The sequence below is a fragment of the Vulpes lagopus genome, chromosome 4 (genome assembly GCF_018345385.1).
Source record: "Vulpes lagopus strain Blue_001 chromosome 4, ASM1834538v1, whole genome shotgun sequence".
Classification (NCBI taxonomy): Eukaryota; Metazoa; Chordata; class Mammalia; order Carnivora; family Canidae; genus Vulpes; species Vulpes lagopus.
The window spans coordinates 51,811,012-51,832,283 of NC_054827.1; the positions used below are offsets into that span (position 1 = coordinate 51,811,012).

A 21,272-nucleotide genomic window follows, 5' to 3' on the forward strand; every position below is an offset into this window, starting at 1 on the left:
ACGTCACCGGCGGGGCGACGCCGTGACGTCACGGGCCGGGGCGCCGGCGGAAGTGACGCGGAAGGCGGGGCGGCCTGAGAGGGGCTCCCTGGACGCCGGCTGGCATGTCGGCTCTGACGCGCTTGGCGTCTTTCGTTCGCGTTGGAGGCCAGCTGTTCAGAGGCCCCGGCCCGCGGGCGGCTGGAGGCGGTGGAGTCCGTCAGTGAGTGTTGGCCGGGGGGAGGGGCCTCGCCTGCGTCTAACGGAAAACGCCGGTCTTCGGGACGCCTTCACCTTGACGCCGGGCACCCGGGCCGGCCCGGCAGCGACCTCTGCCCCGCGGCATGCTGGGACTTGGAGTCCGGCTCCGCGACGCGGGGGCGGGGGCGGGGCGGGGGCGCCGGGGCGGGGTTCTCTTGGCGGGTGTTAAACCGCGCGTCCCGCCGCTCCGGCAGCAGGGGAGCCTGCCCTCGGGAAATTCCGTTGAACGTGGAGGCTCGCTGGAGCTAGTCCGGGAGCGAGAGCGGAAGTCGGGGAGGAGAGGGCGTGCTCGACGGAGGAAACCGCCTGTACCGTGTGTCTCCAAGCGCCGGCTGGGAGGCAAGGAGAGGCACAGAGCTGCCCCGGGAGACCTGGGTGTTATTTTTTATTTTGTTTATTTTTTTAAAGATGTTATTTTTTTTTATTCATGAGAGAAACAAAGAGAGGGGCAGAGACCTAGGCAGACAGAGAAGCAGGCTCCCTGCGGGGGGCCCGATGTGGGACTCGATCCCGGGACCCCGGGGTCACGACCTGAGCCGAAGGCAGACGCCCAACCGCAGAGCCACCCAGGTGCCCCCGGCCTAAATGTTATTTTTTAGAGCAGTGTTAGGTTCACAGCACAGTTGACCGGAAGGTACAGAGATTTCCCACAAGTGCATAGCCTCCCCCATAATCACATTCCCCGTGAGAGTGTTCCATTTGGTAGAAGTGATGGACACGTTGTCACCCAAATGCCATAACTTGTATCAGGGTTCACGTTCGCGTGAACAAGAACTGAGAGTGAGCAAAAGAGGAGTCACCTGTGAAGTAGCCCAAAAATTCGACTGGAGAGCATAGCGCTGGGATGCCAAGGGTCAAATCTGCCAAAACCAAATTGGTAGTGCAGAGAGAGTCAGTAAGAGCAGGATGGAAAATAGAACATTTGATTCTTACAGGTGATGTTCCAGACCCCTTAGATCAGGATCTACGTATTCCCCAAGAGGAATACGAACAAGAGGTTTGTTTGTATAATACAGTATCTATATGCACAGATAGATCCTAAATAAATACTGTTAATCCCCAAGAGGATCCTGTAAGGTAGTGGTTAAAAGCAGGATTCTGGCCCCAAACTGCCTCATTTCAAGTCTCACCTTTGCTACAGTTGAGCTATTTGCCCTTGGAACAGTTTCTTTCTCTTTCTTTTTTTAAAGATTTTATTTATTTATTCATGAGAAACAGAGAGAGAGGCAGAGACACGGGCAGAAGGAGAAGCAGGCACCAAGCAGGGAGCCTGACGTGGGACTCGATCCCGCGTCTCCAGGGCCACAACCTGGGCGGAAGGTGGCACTAAGCCACCCAGCTGCCCCCCCCCCTCTTTTTTTGAAGATTCCGTTTCTTGGGTCAGCCCCAGTGGCGCAGCGGTTTAGCACGGCCTGCGGCCTGATCCTGGAGACCCGGGATCGAGTCCCACGTCAGGCTCGAGCCCGCTTCTCCCTCTGCCTATGTCTCTGTCTCTCTCTCTCTCTCCGTGTGTGACTATCATAAAAAAAAAAAAAAAAATCATGGGATGCCGTTGGAGACTTTGAAGCAGGAACGTGGTATGATCTGGTTTCATTTTTTTTAAGTTTATGAATTTTTTTTAGTAATCTCTGTACCCAGCGTGGGGCTTGAACCCATGACTCAGAGATAAAGAGTCACATGCTTTTTTTTTTTTTTTAAAGATTTTATTTATTTATTCATGAGAGACACACAGAGCGAGAGAGAGGCAGAGACACAGGCAGAGGCAGAAGCCGGCTCCATGCAGGGAGCCTGATGCGGGACTCAGTCCTAGGGCTCCAGGATCACACCTTGAGCCAAAGGCAGGCACCAAACTGCTGAGCCACCCAGGGAAGCCCCCCCCCCCCCTTTTTAAAGTAATTTATCTACCCAACATGGGGCTGGAACTCAAAACCTGGAGACCAAGAGTTGCATGCTCTACCAACTGAGCCAGTCAGGTGTCCCAATGACCCATTTGTTTCAAGGAATAGTTAATACAACATGTCACTCTAACAATAATGAGATGTGTAGAGTTCCTGGTAGTGGGTTTGAACCAGAATTCTCAAATATTATTTTAATGAATTTAACCGATAGGCCCTTATAATTAGATTATATCTAAAACCTATTAAAGAGGAGGAAGCGTCTTGTTACAGTGTATTGAATTACCATCCCCATGGTTTGTTTGTATAATACAGTATCTATATGCACAGATAGATCCTGAATAAATACTGTTAAATAAAATTGGCATATGATGGCATTACAGAAACGGTGTGATATATTCCATGGCCAGGGACACCTGGGTGGCTCACTTGGTTAAGCATCTGACTTTGGCTCAGGTCATGATCTCAAGGTCCTGGGATTGAGCCCCACATTGGGCTCCCCACTCAGCGGGGAGTCTGCTTGTCCCTCTGCCCTCCCCTTCACCATGCTTAAAGAAAGATACATAATACTCAGCTATAAAAAAGAATCAGGGGATCCCTGGGTGGCTCAGCGGTTTGGCGCCTGCCTTTGGCCCAGGGCGGGATCCTGGAGTCCCGGGATCGAGTTCCGTGTCGGGCTCCCAGCGTGAAGCCTGCTTTTCCCTCCTCCTGTGTCTCTGCCTCTCTCTCTCGGTCTATCATAAAGAAAGAAAGAGGGATCCCTGGGTGGCGCAGCGGTTTGGCGCCTGCCTTTGGCCCAGGGCACAATCCTGGAGACCCGGGATCGAATCCCACATCAGGCTCCCGGTGCATGGAGCCTGCTTCTCCCTCCGCCTGTGTCTCTGCCTCTCTCTCTCTCTCTGTGACTATCATAAATAAATAAAATCAAAAAAAAATAAATAAATAAAGAAAGAAAGAAAGAATCAAATCTTGCAACCACATGGATGGAGCTAGACAGTATTATGCTAAACAAAGTAAGCCAGAGGAAAACATGATTTCACTTATATGTGGAATTTAAGAAAACAAACGAATAAAGGGGGAAAAAAGGCAAATGAAGAAACAGACTTCTAACTACAAAGAACAAACTGATGGTCACCAGAGGGGAGGTGTAGGGGAAAGGAGGAAATAGATGATGGGCATTAAGAAGGGCATTTGCTGTGATGAGCACTGGGTGTGTATGTAAGTGATGAATCACTAAATTCTACTACTGGAACTAATATTACACTGTATTGTAACTAACTGGAATTTATATAAAAACTTAAAAAAATACATACAGAAAACCCCACATTCATACCTACGGAAAAATAAAAACCATCTCATACCACTCAGCTAATTATCAATATTTCATGTAGAGTTTTCCAGATAAAAGTGTTAATATATTGGATAAATATTTACATAAAAATGAAACTATCACTTCAATATGGTATCATGCTGATGGGAATTCTAGTTAACTGTGTCTTCGGTTCATAAAATGAGAAAATTATTAATATTGTTTGTTTATAGGCAGTATATAAGAACTTAGGCTTTGCCTTCAAATAATACCCCAGTGTTTTCATTTGCAAACATTAATAACCATACAATCTATCTCATAGGATTATGAAAATAAATGATTACATTTAAAATGGTTCAGGCAGTGTCTGGCACATGGAAGACAGTAAATGATAACTGTTAATAACCTTTTTTTTTTTTTTTTTTAAAGATTTTATTTATTTATTCCTGAGAGACAGAGAGAGAGAGGCAGAGACACAGGCAGAGGGAGAAGCAGGCTCCATGCAGGGAGCCCGATGCGGGACTCGATCCCAGGTCTCCAGTCTCCAGGATCAGGCCCTGGGCTGAAGGCGGCGCTAAACCGCTGAGCCACCTGGGCTGCCCGTTAATAACCTTTAAGAACAGGACAGGATACTACAAAGGGGAGGAGGTAATACGTATTAGGGACCCATAGATTTTTTAATGTTCACAAATCTACAGCGCATTTTGAAGAAAGTGCAGTTTTGGTAGTTTTTGCTGGATTGAAGAGCATGTTTTTTTTTTTTTTTTTTTTAAGATTTTATTTATTTATTTGTGAGAGACAGAGAGAGAGGGAGGCAGAGACACAGGCAGAGGGAGAAGCAGGCTCCACACAGGGAGCCCGACGCGGGACTCGATCTCAGGTCCCCAGGATCACGCCCCTGGACGAAGACAGTGCTAAACTGCTGAGCCACCCGGGCTGCCTGAGCATGTTGTTTTCCAAGCTGGTTCTTACCTGAAATGAAATTTGTGAATACATTTTATATAGAAATTCTCTTTAAATTCTGTATCCCATTTTTGTATGGGAATATGTATAGCTGCTAAATGGAACTTGACAGTAACATCATGAAGTACAAATTTTATTATTTGAGTTAGATTCAGGGATCCCTGGGTGGCTCAGCGGTTGAGTTGTCTGCCTTTGGCTCAGGGCATGATCCCGGGGTCTGGGGACTGGGGATTGAGTCCCGCCTTGGGGTCCCCGCAGGGAGCCTGCTTCTCCCCCTGTCTATGTCTCTGCTTCTTTCTGTGTCTCTCATGAATAAATAAATCTTTAAACAAAGTTAGATTCAACCAATAATAATTATAATCTAACTGAACAAAATACAGACCTTATGGATTGTGTCCCACAATTTGTCAACAGAATCTAAATGAAAAAAAAAAATCCCAAAAGTTGTTCATACTTACTGTTTGAGGGCTCTTTGCTTTGTTCAGAACTATTAGCTTATTAAAAAGGATTTGCTGATGTGCGTGGCTGGCTCAGTCCATAGAGCATGTGACTCTTGATCTCAGGGTCATGAGTTTGAGCCCCACATTGGGTGTAGAGATAACTAAAAAAAAAAAAAAAAAAAGATTTGCTGAGTCCTTTTTCCCATATAGTGTTCTTTATTAGCAAAGACTGTAATAGAGCAGAAGGCATAATTTGCCTTGGAAATAGATGGCTAAACAGAACAAGATTACTTTGCTGATGTGTTTTTTCGGATAAGCTAAGTGACCTACTACTGTAGGTTCACATTTCTTAACTGAAACTTTGGGGCCAGCACCCTGTTATTAACACGTTCCTATTTCTGTTGTAAAATCCCTGTATAATCAGTAAAGGGAAACAGTCTTTCATCAGTGCAGGCCAGTTTTTGTTGCCAAACAAGTTTAAAAGCAAGCTTATGAAAAATGAGTTTTGAGGCATTATGGAGCTCTGTCAACCTGTATTTCATGGAGGAGATGAGAACTGTTAGATTTTGTTTCTAGATGTAACTCAAAGTTTTAGATGACTTCATGCTTTGAAGGGGTACTAAGTTGCATGACATTTTGTTTCGTCCTGTAGTGCTGGTGGCGATGTGCATATTGAGCCCCGGTATAGACAGTTTCCCCAGCTGACCAGGTCCCAGGTGATCCAGGCCGAGTTCTTCAGTGGCACCATGTGGTTCTGGATTCTCTGGCGTTTTTGGCATGATTCAGATGCTGTGCTGGTAAGTGCAGGAGAATAATTCTAATATATTAATAGAATATTATAATTTAATTAGATTATTATTACTAATATATTAATAGCTCTGCTTTTTTTTTTTTTTTTTCCTCCCTCCTTCCTGTATGTAGACCGTTTTCCTACCTGGTTATGTCCCTTTACCATGTTGTCTTTGTGTATGCAGGAATCCTGTTATTTACAGAAATACATTCTCTCTGACCTTTCCTCCTCACAGGTGTACATGTGGGTAGTCCATCTCTTACGGTTTCTGTTAGGTTGTCATATTTGGAAGGAAGACTTGAAACTAATTCTGAACCAGGGGTTCATCAGTGGGGTTAAGTTTCACACCAAATGTCTTTAAATGCTGACTCATCTCGTCTGTCTAGAGGCCCCGGGCAGCCAGATCGGGGTGGGAGAGATGTGGGCTAATTTGTCTTAAGGGGAGAAGTTAGATCATGGTAACTTTCTGACATGCCTTGGCTAAGCTTTTATCACTTTTACACAGACCCTGTTCCCTGGGAAATTATACCTTGAAGCCACTGAAATCTGCGCTTGGTGATCCAAACAGGATGGGAAAAAAATATTCAGTGTACAAAGTCTCAGGCGCTTCAGATTGATTCATGTCCTATTCTCTTTGAGTTTATCTGTGCCCGTGTCACCCAGGAGGGAGCTGCTTCGTGTCTGAGTTGGCAGCACAGAGTCCCCCCTAACTCACTGTAGGTCAGCTGTCAGGAGTCTGTGTGGCTGCTTGGCTTGATCAACGATGCCACCACAGACTAGGACTGAAGACGCATGAGGCTCCCAGGTCTCTCCCAGGTCGGCAGCAATGACAGGACACTTTGAGATGTTACGTTTCACCGCAGCTTCAATACATTGTCAAGATGCGGGATATCTTTGCAATCTGTTGTCTCCCTTCTGCCTACCGTCCATCACAGACACACTGAAATGCTGGCTCAGGCTGTGGCTCCAGAATGGGTCGGCTTTTACAGTTCGGGCCATAGCCCATCTTGAACAGATTGAAGAATAGTTGGATCATCAGATAGTTAAAGTAGTAGTTTGTTCATGTGGCTTTTCAAGGGCTGTGCATATGACAGCCTTACCATATTTGTTTTTCTTTTGAATTTAATTCATCGTATGGAATATAGAGTCTTTACTTTTTTTTTTTTTTAATGGTTGTCACCAGGGTCACTTTCCATATCCGGATCCTTCCCAGTGGACAGATGAGGAACTAGGTATCCTTCCCGATGATGAAGACTGAAAATAAAGATTGAACTCTTTGCAAGCAGGTATGCCCCTGGTTCCTTTTTAAAGTTGTTTATAGGGCAGCCCTGGTGGCTTAGCGGTTTAGCCCTGCCTTCAGCCTGGGGCATGGTCCTGGAGTCCCCGGATCGAGTCCCACATCCGGCTCCCTGCATGGAGCCTGCTTCTCCCTCTGCCTGTGTCTTTGCCTCTCTCTCTCTCTCATGAAAAAATAAATTAAATCTTTAAAAATAAATAAATAAATTCATGAGATACACACAGGGAAGGAGAGAGGCGGAGACACAGGCAGACGGAGAAGCAGGCTCCATGCAGGGAGCCTGATGTGGAACTTGATCCCGGTACTCCAGGACCACACCCTGGGCCAAGCAGCCGCTAAACTGCTGAGCCACCCAGGAATCCCCCTGAGATTTTTTTTTAAAGTACCAGCTGTGCACAGAGATTGCAGTGCAAGATAAGATAGATACGGAGCTTACAGTTAGGTTGCAGGAATACTGTGTTCCACCCTGAGTGATTGAATGGAAAGTACCAGCATATGGGAATGTTATGATACAGACTTATGTGGAAATTAACCCTAAAAAGTAAAAGGTAATGGCCCTTTCATTTTTCCAAATTATGAATCAGAGTTTTTCTTCTTTCAAAAGGAAAGGTACACTGGGAGTAGGTACTAGGAAGAGGAGTCTTTTCTCCCACAGACCCATTAGGAGTTAAGACATTCTCAAAAAAAAAAAAAAATTCTCATGTAATGTGTTTTTAAATTAGTCCTTGCACATAAATAATTGCCATCACTCAAACTGCCTTGAAAATTACTTATTTTTGTGAATTGTTTGAAAGGCTAGGAAGCATTAAAATGAAAAAAATGGGGAACCCCTGGGTGGCGCAGTGGTTTAGTGCCACCTGCAGCCGAAAGGGTGTGATCCTGGAGACCCGGGATTGAGTCTCGCGTCGGGCTCCCTGCATGGAGCCTGCTTCTCCCTCTGCCTGTGTCTCTGCCTCTCTCTCTCTCTCTCTCTCTCTCTGTGTCTCATGAATAAATAAAATCTTAAAAAAAAAAAGTAGCTTATTAACATGAAAATTACAGTTTTGGGGTATGTAAGGGAGGAAGGGAATAGGAAAAACTGTCACCAAAGGGCAGGCAGGTCAGCTGTCTCACAGCCGTGTCCTGTGTCTGGATTTACTCTGGGTAAGTCAGAGGTCCTAGTCCTTACCAGCATCCTGCTTCCCTGTGGTAATGTGCCTGCCAGCACTAACCTCCTCTTCTTTTCTGTGGATTTATTAAGATTTTATTTATTCATGAGAGACAGAGAGAGACAGAGGCAGAGACTCAGCAGAGGGAGAAGTGGGCTCCCTGTGGGGAGCCCGATGTGGGACTCGATCCCAGGACCCCAGGATCATGCCCTGGGCCGAAGGCAGATGCTCAACTGCTGAGCCACCCAGGCGTCCTCACATTTTATTTTATTTTTTAATATTTTATTTATTTATTCATGAGAGACACACACAGAGAGAGGCAGAGACACAGGCAGAGAGAGAAGCAGGCTCCATGCAGGGAACCTGATGTGGGACTCGATCCTGGGACTCCAGGATCACGCCCTGGGCCAAAGGCAGGCGCTAAACCGCTAAGCCACCCAGGGATCCCGTGTCCCAACATTTTAAAGATGAGACTGTAAACCTCTGAGAAAGCAAGGTGACTTTGCTTCTCTATAAGACTAACTACTCACGTAATTGATGTTCAGTGAATGCTTGAATAATTGAATGAGTCAAAATTATGAATTTGAATTATTGAAAATAAAAGTACTTAAAGCTTTCTACTTTTGTTTCCCTGCAGGAGCCAGGTGAGAATTTCAAGCAATTACGGACTTCATATTGTACATGAAAGTTGTAAAATTAAAGTGTTTTGGTCAACAGTGAGGAACTGAGTCATGGATGTTTCTGATAATGACAACTACCCCTATGGATTATTTCCTGTGTTCCCAGCTGCTGTCCTGACAGGTTCCAGGCCCTTTCAGTGGATCCTCTGGGATACCCCATGGTGTAGACAGACATTAGCTCCACTTCTCAGGCAGTTCAGGCTCAAGGAGATGAAGTAGCTTTGCCTGAGGGTCACACGTTGATGGGCAGCGACGTTAGGAGTTGTTACCAGCACTTACCTGCAGTGCCGTGCAGCCTTCTCCCGGTGGATGTCTTAGTCATATGTATGTGGACAGCTTGAAAACTCTTGCTGTTTCTCTGCTGCTGGTGTTGTCTTGCCCTGATACACAGGTTAAGAGGTCTGTGTGGTCCATTTCTTGTATTTATGTATCTCTTGTGGGCTGGGTGTTGTGCTGCATGGCCATTTGTGGACCTAAGACACATGTCCAACTAGTAATTCTTAGGGCTGGAGGAATGGGAGATATGGGGGAAATAGGATATTCCACTTTTTCTAAAATGTCTTTCAAAGTACTTTTGAACTTTCTGTAGCGTAGCAGTTCTGAGTAGGTAGGATGGAATTTTCTGTTATCCATAGATAAAAATCTGCAGTGTAGAGTGGCTTAAGGACTTGCCCAGAAGCAGAACTATTCATATTTTTATTTTTTTTATTTTATTTATTTATTTTTATTCATATTTTTAATTTAGGTTTTTGACCGCTGAAGTGTTGGGAATATAATGCTAAATATGGCAGATATTACTTATTTTTTTAAAGATATTATTCACAAGAGACCAAGAAAGAGGCAGAGACACAGGCAGAGGGAGAAGCAGGCTCCATGCAGGGAGCCAGATGTGGGACTCCATCCTGGACCCCCAGGATCACGCCCTGGGCCAAAGGCAGACGCTCAACCACTGAGCCACCCAGGAGTCCCAAGGATTCAGTTCTTAAGGAACCTAGAGTTTAGGAAGGGGAGACAGACACTGATTGAGATTTACTAAGTGCCCTGAAGAAAGTAACGGGTGATGTGCTAGAGAGAGGTGGGTACTGATCTTTTGGGTGGGTGGGACCTGAACAAGTGGGAGGAACCAGTTGTGCGAGGGTCTAAGGGGAAGGGAGAGTGCTTCCGGGACAGGGAACAGTGAGAACCAAGGTCTAGGTTGGGACCAGGGTCACTGAGGAACACAAAGTCCAGTGGAGTTCTAGCAGGTGAGGCGATGGGGACTAGATGAGGTTGGTAGGTCATGGCCACAGGTTTAGGTTTTATATGTCAAGTGAGAAGCCTCTGGCAGGCTCTGAATAGGGGTGATCCTTGGGTTCCCAGGCCCCCACTGGTTCTCCTCAGGTGTCAGTGGACACAGTGACAGCAAGGTTGATGCACCGTGAACAGGTCCTCCCACCGCAGCTCAGCAGTCGGGCCCGGTGCAGCGGTGCAGAGACACTTCTCTGTTTTGTGTTCACTCACGTGGGTGAGAGTAAGCGCGCTCAGCTCAGGTGAAAATAGGGCAGATCTTTAAAAGGCCATCTCTTTCCTGTACTTTTTAGGTCTAAGTTTTGTTGTCTCCTTCCCGCCAACAAAGCGTTTTACTCATGTGTACTCACCGCAACCGTGAACTCAGGATAATCCCACTAGCTCTTTTCCTTAGAAACCTTTCAGAGTTGCTTGATTTGAATTAAAGGTAACTTTAAAAACCGCAGTCTTTTTTAAACTCAGCCAGTGTGGTCTCCACATACTGGATCCTCCTTTTCATATTTGAGCTGATGCGGGAGTCGTCTCCAGCCTTCTCTCCAGGTGACGACCTCCATCCTGTCACATTTGACTTGAAGCACCAGAGGTTGGGGTGCCAGCCCCGAGCAGTCGCAAGTGCAGGTACCACTTTTGGCTCCCCCCCCAAAACCTTACAGCTTACTGCTGACTGGAAGCCTTATTGAGAACATACACAGAGACTCAACCTGTTTTGTACATTATACGTATTATATACTTAGTTCTCTTAAAGCCAGAGAACAATTCCTAAGGAACAGGAAATACATCTACAGGACTGTACTACATTTATCAAAAACAGTCATGTATAAGTGGACCGGCACAGCTCAAACCCATGGTCGAGGGTCCGCTGTACGGCTTATGGGAAAAAAAAGTGGGAGAGGGCCCCCAAAAGATGTTAAGTATATTTGATTGACGGTTATATATAGTCGAATAGAGAAAACTCGGGGCTTACATGGGCCTGGTACTGTGGTAAACACTTTGCATGTGTTAATTCTAGTTAAGTGTACATTCCTCCCATTTTTTTATTTTAAAGATTGTATTTGACAGCACAAGCAGAGGGAGAGGGAGAAGCAGGGAGCCTGATGTGGGGCTTGATCCCAGGACCCCGGGATCATGACCTGAGCTGAAGGCAGGTGCTTAACCAGCTGAGCCCCCCAGACGCCCCTCTTCCCCTTTGATAGATAAGGATGCTGAGCTGTAGATGGATGACTTGCCCAACCAAGTCATACAGGTAGGGTTGAGGTTCAGAGCTGATCTGGTTGGCTGGCTCTGGGCAAGTCAGATTATCCGAGTCCGTACAGCATATGTAAACCTCTGATCATGACCTACTCACAAATAATTTTACATTTTGACCTAGAGTCCATGCCTTTGTGGACGTATATAATCCAAAAGTTTCATGAAACAGTATTTAGCTTTGATACACACTGATACTTTCTCTTACTCTGGTCTACTTACAAAATGCCTGAGACAGATTCTACTACCCACTAATAGGACTCAACCTGCAGTTTGAAAAACTGGCACAGTGCTTGAAGAATCCAGGCTCTGGAGTCTGACTTGCTGGATCTGACTCATTGCTTTACCATTTACTTGGTGTGACTTCTCGGGCAGATTACTTACTTGATCTCCAACTTCCTGATTTGTAAAAGGGATTAGATTAAATGCATTATTAGCCTGTAAAGCCCTCAGAACCACACCTGCTAGGAAGGAAATACTCTCTAAATGGAAGCAACTGTTACTTCGTTGCTAGACCACTTAAAAGCTAAGTTTATAGCGACCCTTGAATCTGTGGCTGATTTTTACGGAAAAGCCCCAGACTAAGCACGTGAACATACTCCAGCAGATGCAGTGCCGCCCGTCTCCACTGCCAAACAACACACTTAGAATGTCTCGTGCTCCAGTAAATGCTAGGTGTGGCCTGACAGATGGCGAGCAGAGCCCTACCCTCTCAAATGGAAAGGCAGGTGGTGAAGAAACTACCCATGGCAACAGAGCTCAAACCTCACATTTTAACACTTATAACTTTGTTTCCTATGGAACCTTGAGTGCAAATAACAGGGGAGGCACCATATAAGGAACACCTGGTTGTGTGCATGTTCCAGGAAGGTACAGAAGTCATCGTGGCTCTGCTTGCCCCCAAGACTGTTCTGTGGAAGAGGGTGACCTGGTTGCCCACTGCCACCACCTCGGAAGCGTCAGTGGGACCAGTATAGGTAGCGGAGGACACCGGAGCAGCCTGGGCTGGAACGCACCTGCCTCAGCAGCTAGGCCCTTGCCTTTTGTCACTTACCTGCGCAGGGGTGAGTGGAGAATCCCTGGCACCACATTCATTTCCAGCTATGGACTCAGTGCCATGGAGTCAACCTCATTTCTATCCGTATTTTGTTATAGCCACTACAACCGTAACAATTATAAATAGGTATGTTTCATATACACTTTGCTTATGTATGGTAAATCCATAGCGCATACAACTGATGTTGAAAACCGCAGTCCTGAGTCTTGGCTACGTGAGCTAGGAAGTCATCCCTGGGGATTCCCAGTCAGTGACTGACAGTGAGGGGACTTGGGGCAGAATGTCCTTAAGGATTCCTTCTGCACACATTTTATGAGCCTAGGACTGTAGAACCCAGGGAGCAGATCCAATTATCACAGCCCCTGACAAAATTTCGGAATAAATAATGTGCTGTCCTGAAGACTCTTCTGTCCTTCCTGTTCTTGGACGTATGGTTTCCAGATGAAGTTTTAAAATAATTTACTCCTGGGGCGCCTGGGTGGCTCAGTGGTTGAGAATCTGCCTTTAGTTCAGGGTATGATCCCAGAGTCCCGGGATCGAGTCCCACATCAGGCTCCCTGCAGGGAGCCTGCTTCTCCCTCTGCCTGTGTCTGCCCGTCTCTCATGAATGAAAATAAATAAAATAGGGGTTTACTCCTCTTCTGGAAACTGCCCGGTTATCTGACATAGCTTGAAGTTATTCTAGGGCTCTTTCAAACTTCAGAAATCACACAGACACAACTCATTGGGATAACTAGCATTTTTAAAAAAGTGTAAAATACAAGTGCACAGTTTCAAATATTTACGTCTGTGAACATTCTGTGTTCCTACAGCAAATGTATTAGAAATTGTGTCAAAAAAGCGTGGAAAGATACAATTTTAAGGGGAACTTCTGACAAGACTCCTTCAGTGACTCAATTAGGGCAAACACTTGAGCTGAGCCCCCTGCAGGGGTGCAGTCAGGTCACAGCAGGAGAGAGTATTTGAAGGGCATCACCAACACTGGAAAGAAGGCTGTCCCCACCACAGGAGTGCATACAACATAGCAGGCGCTCATCTCGACAACTTAAAGAATATTTAAAAAAATTTTTTTTTTCCATACAAGTAACTTCTACCCAAAAAGCAGTAAGTGACATATATGAAACAGATTTCTCCGTCTCTGCGTTGCCTGGAAGAACTGTCAGGATCCTGACTACTGACGCTGTTGAATGTGATGGTGCTAGAAGAAGAATCTTAATAAAGGCTTCTCCATGCAGTCAATCTTTATTATAGCAGTATTCGCATATTCACATCAAGTACATAGAACTTTTTGCCTTTTATATAATACAGAGTTTTTAAATAACTTTACACAGAAATAAATCTCTTCAATCTGAATTTCAGCTATCTTTTTAAAATTCTCCATGCTTTCTATCCAAACTGAACAATATTTTCCATTGTACAAATTTACATGAGAAAAACTCCAAAGTACAAATGAAGGGACCTGAGCAGGAAAGAACCAAAGTATCAAGAAGTGGGTAGGGGGAGGAATTAAGGGGGAAAAAAAAAAGATTCAAGCAAACATTGAGGGTTAAGAAAGGGACAACAGGGAGACATCATCCATTTGACTGAAAATAAATGTCTTTTTTTATGAATTGAAAAATAAGCTTTAAAAATAGTTACTCCATTGTAATTTTTGCAAAGCAGGTATAAAGAGGTCTGTGGACAATTTAAAAGTCCCCATTTTTTTTTTTACTGGGCACACCCCAGACTCCATGAGAATCTTTTCAATGCTCGAGTGGAACTGAAGTGAACTAAACCCAAACCTTTGGCAGCGAGAGAGAGAGGAATGTATATATGTGAATCGCCATTAGGTTTGGAGTGGGAAACCAGGAGACATTAATTAACTGTGGTTAAAACATGGATTTCCCTTTCCTCTCCCTTACAGAAGAACTGTCCTCAAACCAAGAAGTAAATGAAAATGGGGGGAGGGTGTTTTCCTTTTTTCTTGGTTTAAACCAAAGAGCAATCCTAAGTACTGAACTAGAATTCAAAGGGACCTATATTGAGGAATGGTCAGATTTGAGCCCCTGATCAGCTGTGCGCTCCTAAGGCGGCAGCCGCTGAGTGAGGAAGGGTCCGAGTGTACAACCAACAGAGGAGATCACCACAAAAACGTATCACTGTGATAAGAGTCCTTGAAATCAGGCAGGATCATGAAGGCCAAGTCAAGACCATAACCTGTGGCACGGCCAAAGGAAGAACAAGAGGACCCAATGAATTCATTTCCAGATGAAGGAGGGAAAGGGTACAGTGCGCGCGCGCGCACACACACACACACACACACACACGTGGACGGACATGCACGCACGCACACTCCCGTATGTAAACTAATGTAACATGAAGATAAATAAGACATAAAGTTTAGCCACTCATGTTGGTAATTAACAAGAATAAAAAGGGATTCTATGTTTACATAGCTGGTTTTAATCAGCTATGGAACATACACAAATGTATTAGGAAGGAATGTTCGTTTTTTAAACTGTTCACAGCTTAGAATAAAAAGCACACTTATTGCACTCTTACATTTATTTCAGGTAATTATAGTTTATTTCCCACCATCACATCAGTTCTTCCCTAGCCCCAGACTTACTCCCACACCCCCCCCCCCCCAGCCCATTTTGGTCCACTTTCTCTACATTTGTGCCTACTCTGTGAGCTTTGCTGTTTATGCTAATCTGAAGTTTATTCCACCAAGATACATGTGGGTTAAAAAAGGCTTAACACACAAATGCAACACAGAATAATTTTCAACACAAAGCTGGTACTAATAAGCAACTTAGAACCCCCATCCGCAACGCACCCCTGTAAATGAAGCCCTTCCCCTGCTGCATCTCTTCAGCCAACTTCCTGCCCAATTCCCTACAGCCTGTGACGAGAGCCAGCTGCTCAGGAGTGCTGGACAAGATGCTCAGCCTGCCGGAGAGGCAGATGGTTTGCACAAATCTTGTTTTTGATACTAACACAAATAAACATTTCAGTTGTTTGCCAAGAGTACTTCAATCTACAAAATTCTTAGAAAACAAACTCATCACACACACACACACACACACACACACACACACACACACACCCCAGATACATTGGCTGTGTCCTCATGCATAACTGGTTACATCACTGTAATTAGTCAAAACAATTTTGTTAAATAAAATTATACATTTTAATAAAATTAAACATTTTAATAAAACTAATTTAGTAATTACTAAAACTAAATTAACAATTGGGTAAAGGGAGTCAAAGGGTAAAAAAAAATTAAATAAAAAAGGATTAAAATATTAACAGCTTGAGAGTTGTGGATGTTGAAATAAAAGATCTACTTAATCACTTTGAGGTGAGGATGAACCATCCCTGTGCACGTTGAGGCAGTGTTATCTTAAATATTTTAAGACTTCATGTTTCTGTCCTCCTCTACCTTAAAAATCCCGATAGAAACTGTTAATTACCCTTTCTGCCACTGGCAAAATTTAGGACTAAATTTCAATTTCAATGTCTTTGCTTGAAGAGAAGTGAAAATAAGTTATCTGAAAAGATATGAGCCTAGGAGAACTAAGACAAAACAAAGCTTACTCTCTCGTGTGCTGATTAAACAAAAACCTTACCAATATTTTCAATTTTACCAGAGCTAGCAATACTGGCCACTTCATTCTCCCCTGGCCAATATACAAATCAGGCAGAGATGCTACTGCACTCCTTGGGTGCTCAACAACCTATGGGCATCAGTAATACAACTTAGTAAAACATCCGGGAACTTGCTGGACAGTGCACTACCTTTACCTGGGGGTGGCAAGAAATGCAAGGTACAAAAAGCACACCATGATGTGTGTCTAATTCACGCCCACCAGCCACGTCATTAACTATTCCAATGCCCCCCTGAGAAAGGGGCCCCCCCACCCCACCTGGTTCCTACAGCACCCTGAACACCATTAGCAGGACAGTTCCACATAATTTGCAAACATGTCCTGGGAGGCAAGTTTACATTTTAAAATCTGAAAAATCACTGTTTAGGTTGGCAGCAGTACTCTGGAAACTGATAAAATCAAATCCTGTCCTCTATGTTAGCTTCCTCCTTCTCACGCTCGAGAAGTGTTTGCTGCCCAGCATATAGCACTTCTGACGCCCAAACTACACCAATTCCTTAACATGTCTGTCCAACATTTCTGTTATATAAAAGTTCCATGCTTTGAAGAACCTATGGAGTAGAAAAAGTTTCTCTAGAAATGTCACTGAACTATAATTTTCAACCTAGTTGCTCTATGTGATAAATATATCTGACTCTACTAGGGATTATGTGCTTTAAAAAAATAATTTTGTTCACTGAAAATTTACCTGTGTTTTCTCATTTTTTAAATGATTTTGGCTATAAACCCTTTAGTGCATGTCTCTGCAGTCTAAATTGCGCTCTAAAAAATATTAACACAGCTGAGTTGGACTAGAGTGGCTGCTCTCTTCACAAATCACTGATTTCTGCTAAAATTTTAGCCTTTTTTAAAAAAAATTTTTATTGCATCGTGAAGGCACAGTAAAGATCATTTGGCAAATTGTCAAGGTATTTTTCTAGAGCCTCACCTACACCATGTCAACGTATGACCTGTAAGCTATTTGCTGTTTATACTCAGTAAACTTTCCATGTATGGTTACCTTTTTTTTTTTTTTTTTTTTTTTAAAATAGCCTATTGGTTGAAATCTGCTAGTCCCAAGGTACTGATTTTCTAGTGCTAACACTGCCAACCTTAGACAAAGAAGAGAATCATGGGGAATCATCTATCTTTTTAGCTGGGCAGTCTCTCAATAGAAGTATCTGTGCATGTGATGAAGTTGTGGCTAACTCCTCATGAAGATGTATTATCTTGCCAAGCCTACTGAAAATTAAAATTGTACCACTGTTAGTGAACTGTTACTGTAACTACTTAATTTTATGCAACTGACTTAAGGTGAAGATTCTGAAACATACCGCGAAACAGATGCTGGCACCACTTGCAACAACATTCAGAAACTCAGAGCTCCATTTTTCAGTTATTACTGCCGAAACGCACAATGCCCTTTAGGACCGAATGAGAGTGCTCAAAAAACAAGACACGCCAAAGTTAAAATCTTAAATCATCTTCATGTTCTAGAGCTCCTGACTTTTCATATTTTAAAATAAATAACTATTCATTACCTCATCCTGAGGAGGTAGTTTTTTGAAGAGGTCACCCGAACCCTGCAGTGTGCTTCAAGCTGACGCCAGATGGGGTGGACCCTAGGCTGGGGAGGGGTGCCTGGGGGTGCAGCACTCCCAGCTGACTGGAGGAGAGCCTTGTGTGCTCAGAGAGCTGGAACTGCACCAAAGGAGAATTGAGGAAATATTTACAGTTTCCAGTGGACACTGCTCAAGTCTCCATCACCTCTTTAAAACTATGTCATGCTCTTTCTCTTCTAACAGCAACAAAAATATAATATGTACGTATCATACGGCATTTTATCTCCTATCTCCTAGGATGCCGCAGCATATTCTACAAGATCATAAGTGCAACCAGGGACTGGATGTTCAGGAACCAGAATTTGACAGATAGAATCTTCTTTAAAGGTGCAGTGAAGTACAAATGATCACACCGGATTTTCTATTCACAAATCCCTTTTATAAACTACTTTTTGGTCAATGTTATTTCAGTGGTACAAATGATCACACCGGATTTTCTATTCACAAATCCCTTTTATAAACTACTTTTTGGTCAATGTTATTTCAGCGGCAAAAGTCTAGACCCTAGACTCTAGTTTGATGACAAAAAAGTCCATCAGGAATACTACATATTCTGAAACAATCTTCTGTGTTTGCTCTCAAATTCTTCAGAAGGCTTCACCTCTTCTTACCCAAAATAAAATACACCACAGAAGGCACTGCAGCCACTTTACGGAAAAGAAAGGCAACTACAATCTTTCAGGACAGTCAGTGATGCAGCCACACTCTATCTATACAAATGACTCATAAAGTGCTTTGCACAAACAAGGAGTTCTTCCTTGTATCTTTTTAGGAGCTCAACAAGTCTATCTGTAGTCTAAACATCAAAAAAATAAGAGGAAACCCCTTTATCATGTCATTTGTAAACTAGAGAAAAAACTACTTGATGGAAAAAAGGGGCTAAGAAATACTAAAATTTTATTTTTATTTTTTAAGGGCTCTATAAAAATCTCCCAAGAATACCCTGAGCCTGGCTTCTGGCTGGACACAACTTCATTTGAGACCAAGTCTGTTCCCTGCTTTCAAGGGACAGCAATCTCTTCTAAAGAGGATGGAAGAAAACAACGTGTCACCTTTCCAATGCTATGCTCCCCTCCGTCATCCTCTACCCCTGCCTGTGCTGGCCTCTGCCCCCTGGGTGGGGGTGGAGGTGTCCTGCAGCCAAGCGGCCAGCTGCTCTGCAGGACATGCTGCTTTTCAAACCGAGCTCTCTCCAATCTTGGTAAAGGGAACACAACCACCAGTTTAAAAGCATGTATGGGGACATATGTAAAAAGATGCTTTTAAAAGAGAAGCAGCATTATGCACACAAGATGCTCTTCCAATCAGCATGAATCTTCGCAATTTCTGAATTGTCTCTGCTCATGTAGGACTTAGGAACACACTGCTTTTCAAACTCTAACAACTTTAGGATGTTTTCCATTTTACTATGATAATCTTTCACAAGCCTGTAGAATTTTCAGTAGGCTTTCCTCTGGATACAGGTATTTTAGCAAAAAGCATCGAACAGCAGTGAGCTTAATGGCTAAAAGATAGTGGGGTCAGTTACAATTTGAGATTTTTAAAAAACAACTTCTAATTCCCTGATTTATTTTATAGGTTCTGTCTAATATCTTTAAGGTCCTTGGCTACATTGCTTGGTTGGGGTAAGTACATTTGATTTGATTTACATTCCTAAATCCTGGCAAGAGATTCTATAGACTCATGATAAGGGAGGTATTTGTCATTAATTTGCCATTAATACATCCAGAGTCACTTTCTTTGTGACTACTGCAATTTATGCCACCCTTTAGTAAAGGCCAATGAAGCTATAACTGGGTTCTAATTTCCACTTATGCAAAGAAAAAGAATAACGTTTTTAATACCTGCACAGCAGCTCTTTCTATAAAAACAACTGATGTTAAGTTTCAAACACCCTTCCTCAGACCCAATACACTAAAATTGTGCTATTCTAAAAAAAAAAAAAAATAAAATAAAAATAAAATTGCGCTATTCTCTACTCGGGGAACTCAGCTGCCAAATTACTCAACCTTTTGAAGACCAGGCTTGGGGAAAAAAGGAAGAAGGAGAATGAATGGAGACACCACCATTTTTATTTTAGGTTGCATATTCTAGATAAAAGACTGGAAAGAGGATGGAGGATGTAGTGTAGGAGTAAGTTGGAGGAAAACATGAGATATTAGCAAAGATGTTAGTGTGGATCCAGCAAGTACCATTAATTTAAAAATTATAAATATCTGTCATTATGCTAAGACTCCCCATATTTAGGTAGAGAAAAGGATAATGATCTTTCTTTAAAAGCTGTTTATATAACAAAAATACAATTTTCCAGGATATATAATTCTGGTGGGAAGTATTATTTTATTCCAATTCAGTTAAATCTGAAAATTATTTTCTTTTTAATAAAAATATAATAGAGAAACTCAGAAATTAAAACTTGTACCTTACATTTAAATTACATAAATGTCTCACACATTCAAAACTGTTATCAAGCAGTTTTGTAGGCTTTTCATTGGATACCGCCATGGCATTTTGTGCCCTGGACAAAGTAGCCACATAAGTACTTGATGACTGGAAGAGCTTAGGAGGAAGATATTAACTGTATTTTCCTGAGAACTTGCTACATTGTGGAGGGCAAAAAAAAAAAATCCCCAACACTTGTCTTCATTGCTGGACCCAGTGAGAAGAGAAGGCAATGTGTGCCAGCACTTTCCAGCCTGCGTGGTTATAGGCAGACACCCTCAGTGAGCAAGGAAACAAAGGCCAGAAACCCAGTGGGTCAGGAAAAAGATGCAGCATTCCCTTTGCCCCTACACCAAAACGTGATCCCCCCCGCCCCCGCCCTCGCCTCTCATTCTCCATTTAAATACAAGAGCTTCACTTGATAAAAATTTGTCAAAGACCGGACATGCACCACACAGAAAGGCCATGCTGCATTTTTGTTCCATCCCTCAGAAATGAACCGGTGGTGACTAGGGGGAAAGAGCTCCACAACAAAATCCCAGGACAGGAAAGAGAACGATGCTTGGCGATTGCAGCTGCCCTGTCAGGTGACCAGCCACACACTCATCTGGCGGTTAGAAGGGCAGAGCTGACGGGCAGGCTCTCCACAGCCAATCTCCCAAGCTGTAGCAGCAGTTTCTTTCCATCATGCCTGACCATCAAAAGGTCAGAACTCAGGCTCTCCTCTTCCTTCCTGGGAGTGGGCAGACTTGTATGCACGTGGTATTTGTGTTGAAGAAGAAACACTGGCAGCAGAGAATTCTGGTTCCTAAAACATTCTTCCCTCTTTTGTTGGATGGGAAATTCCATTCTGTTCCACACCAGCTTATGCATTGAAAATTCTGTATCTTTAAAAAAAGATTTGAGGAACAGAACTGTGTTTTGATGTTAACAAATTGTACGAACACAAGACTTAAGAAATAAGAGTAGTTGTTGCCATGATGGTGTGGCTACTTGAAGGCTGCAAATTCTCCTGTAGAGGGAGGACAAGAGCTAATTTTAAAAAAGTTATCTCAAATAACCAAGAGATCTAGAAAAGCCTCACTGAAACCTCACTGAAAGGGGACTCGCTAACTATACAAAGCTAGCAACATCATCACTGATTTAAAAGCAAAAATGGCCGAAATCCATAAAAGAAGATAATTTATAGTATATAGACTATGCTTCAGTTTTGCCAATTAAATAT

The 21,272-nt window shown here is 43.4% G+C and overlaps 2 protein-coding genes across 7 annotated transcripts in view; one reads left to right on the top strand and one right to left on the bottom strand.

The window, feature by feature from the left end:
* The first annotated feature begins 41 nt into the window (after window positions 1-41).
* Window positions 42-8,802, top strand: NDUFB2 (NADH:ubiquinone oxidoreductase subunit B2). Its single transcript, XM_041752664.1, has 4 exons — window positions 42-202; window positions 5,500-5,644; window positions 6,821-6,923; window positions 8,720-8,802. The coding sequence occupies exons 1-3, from the start codon at window positions 105-107 to the stop codon at window positions 6,893-6,895; spliced, it is 318 nt and encodes a 105-aa protein (XP_041608598.1). The 5' UTR covers window positions 42-104; the 3' UTR covers window positions 6,896-6,923; window positions 8,720-8,802.
* A 4,772-nt stretch (window positions 8,803-13,574) lies between these two features.
* The window catches only part of BRAF (B-Raf proto-oncogene, serine/threonine kinase), a 185,789-nt gene continuing 178,091 nt past the window's right edge, over window positions 13,575-21,272 (bottom strand). For 3 of the 6 annotated variants that reach the window (XM_041751552.1, XM_041751548.1, XM_041751547.1), the window contains one exon: window positions 13,575-14,547. In XM_041751552.1, coding sequence (XP_041607486.1) covers window positions 14,471-14,547 — 77 coding nt within the window. In that variant the 3' untranslated portion in view covers window positions 13,575-14,470. Of the gene's footprint in view, window positions 14,548-20,892; window positions 21,060-21,272 lie in introns of those variants that run through there. The other 3 variants (XM_041751553.1, XM_041751550.1, XM_041751549.1) reach the window with 1 other exon arrangement.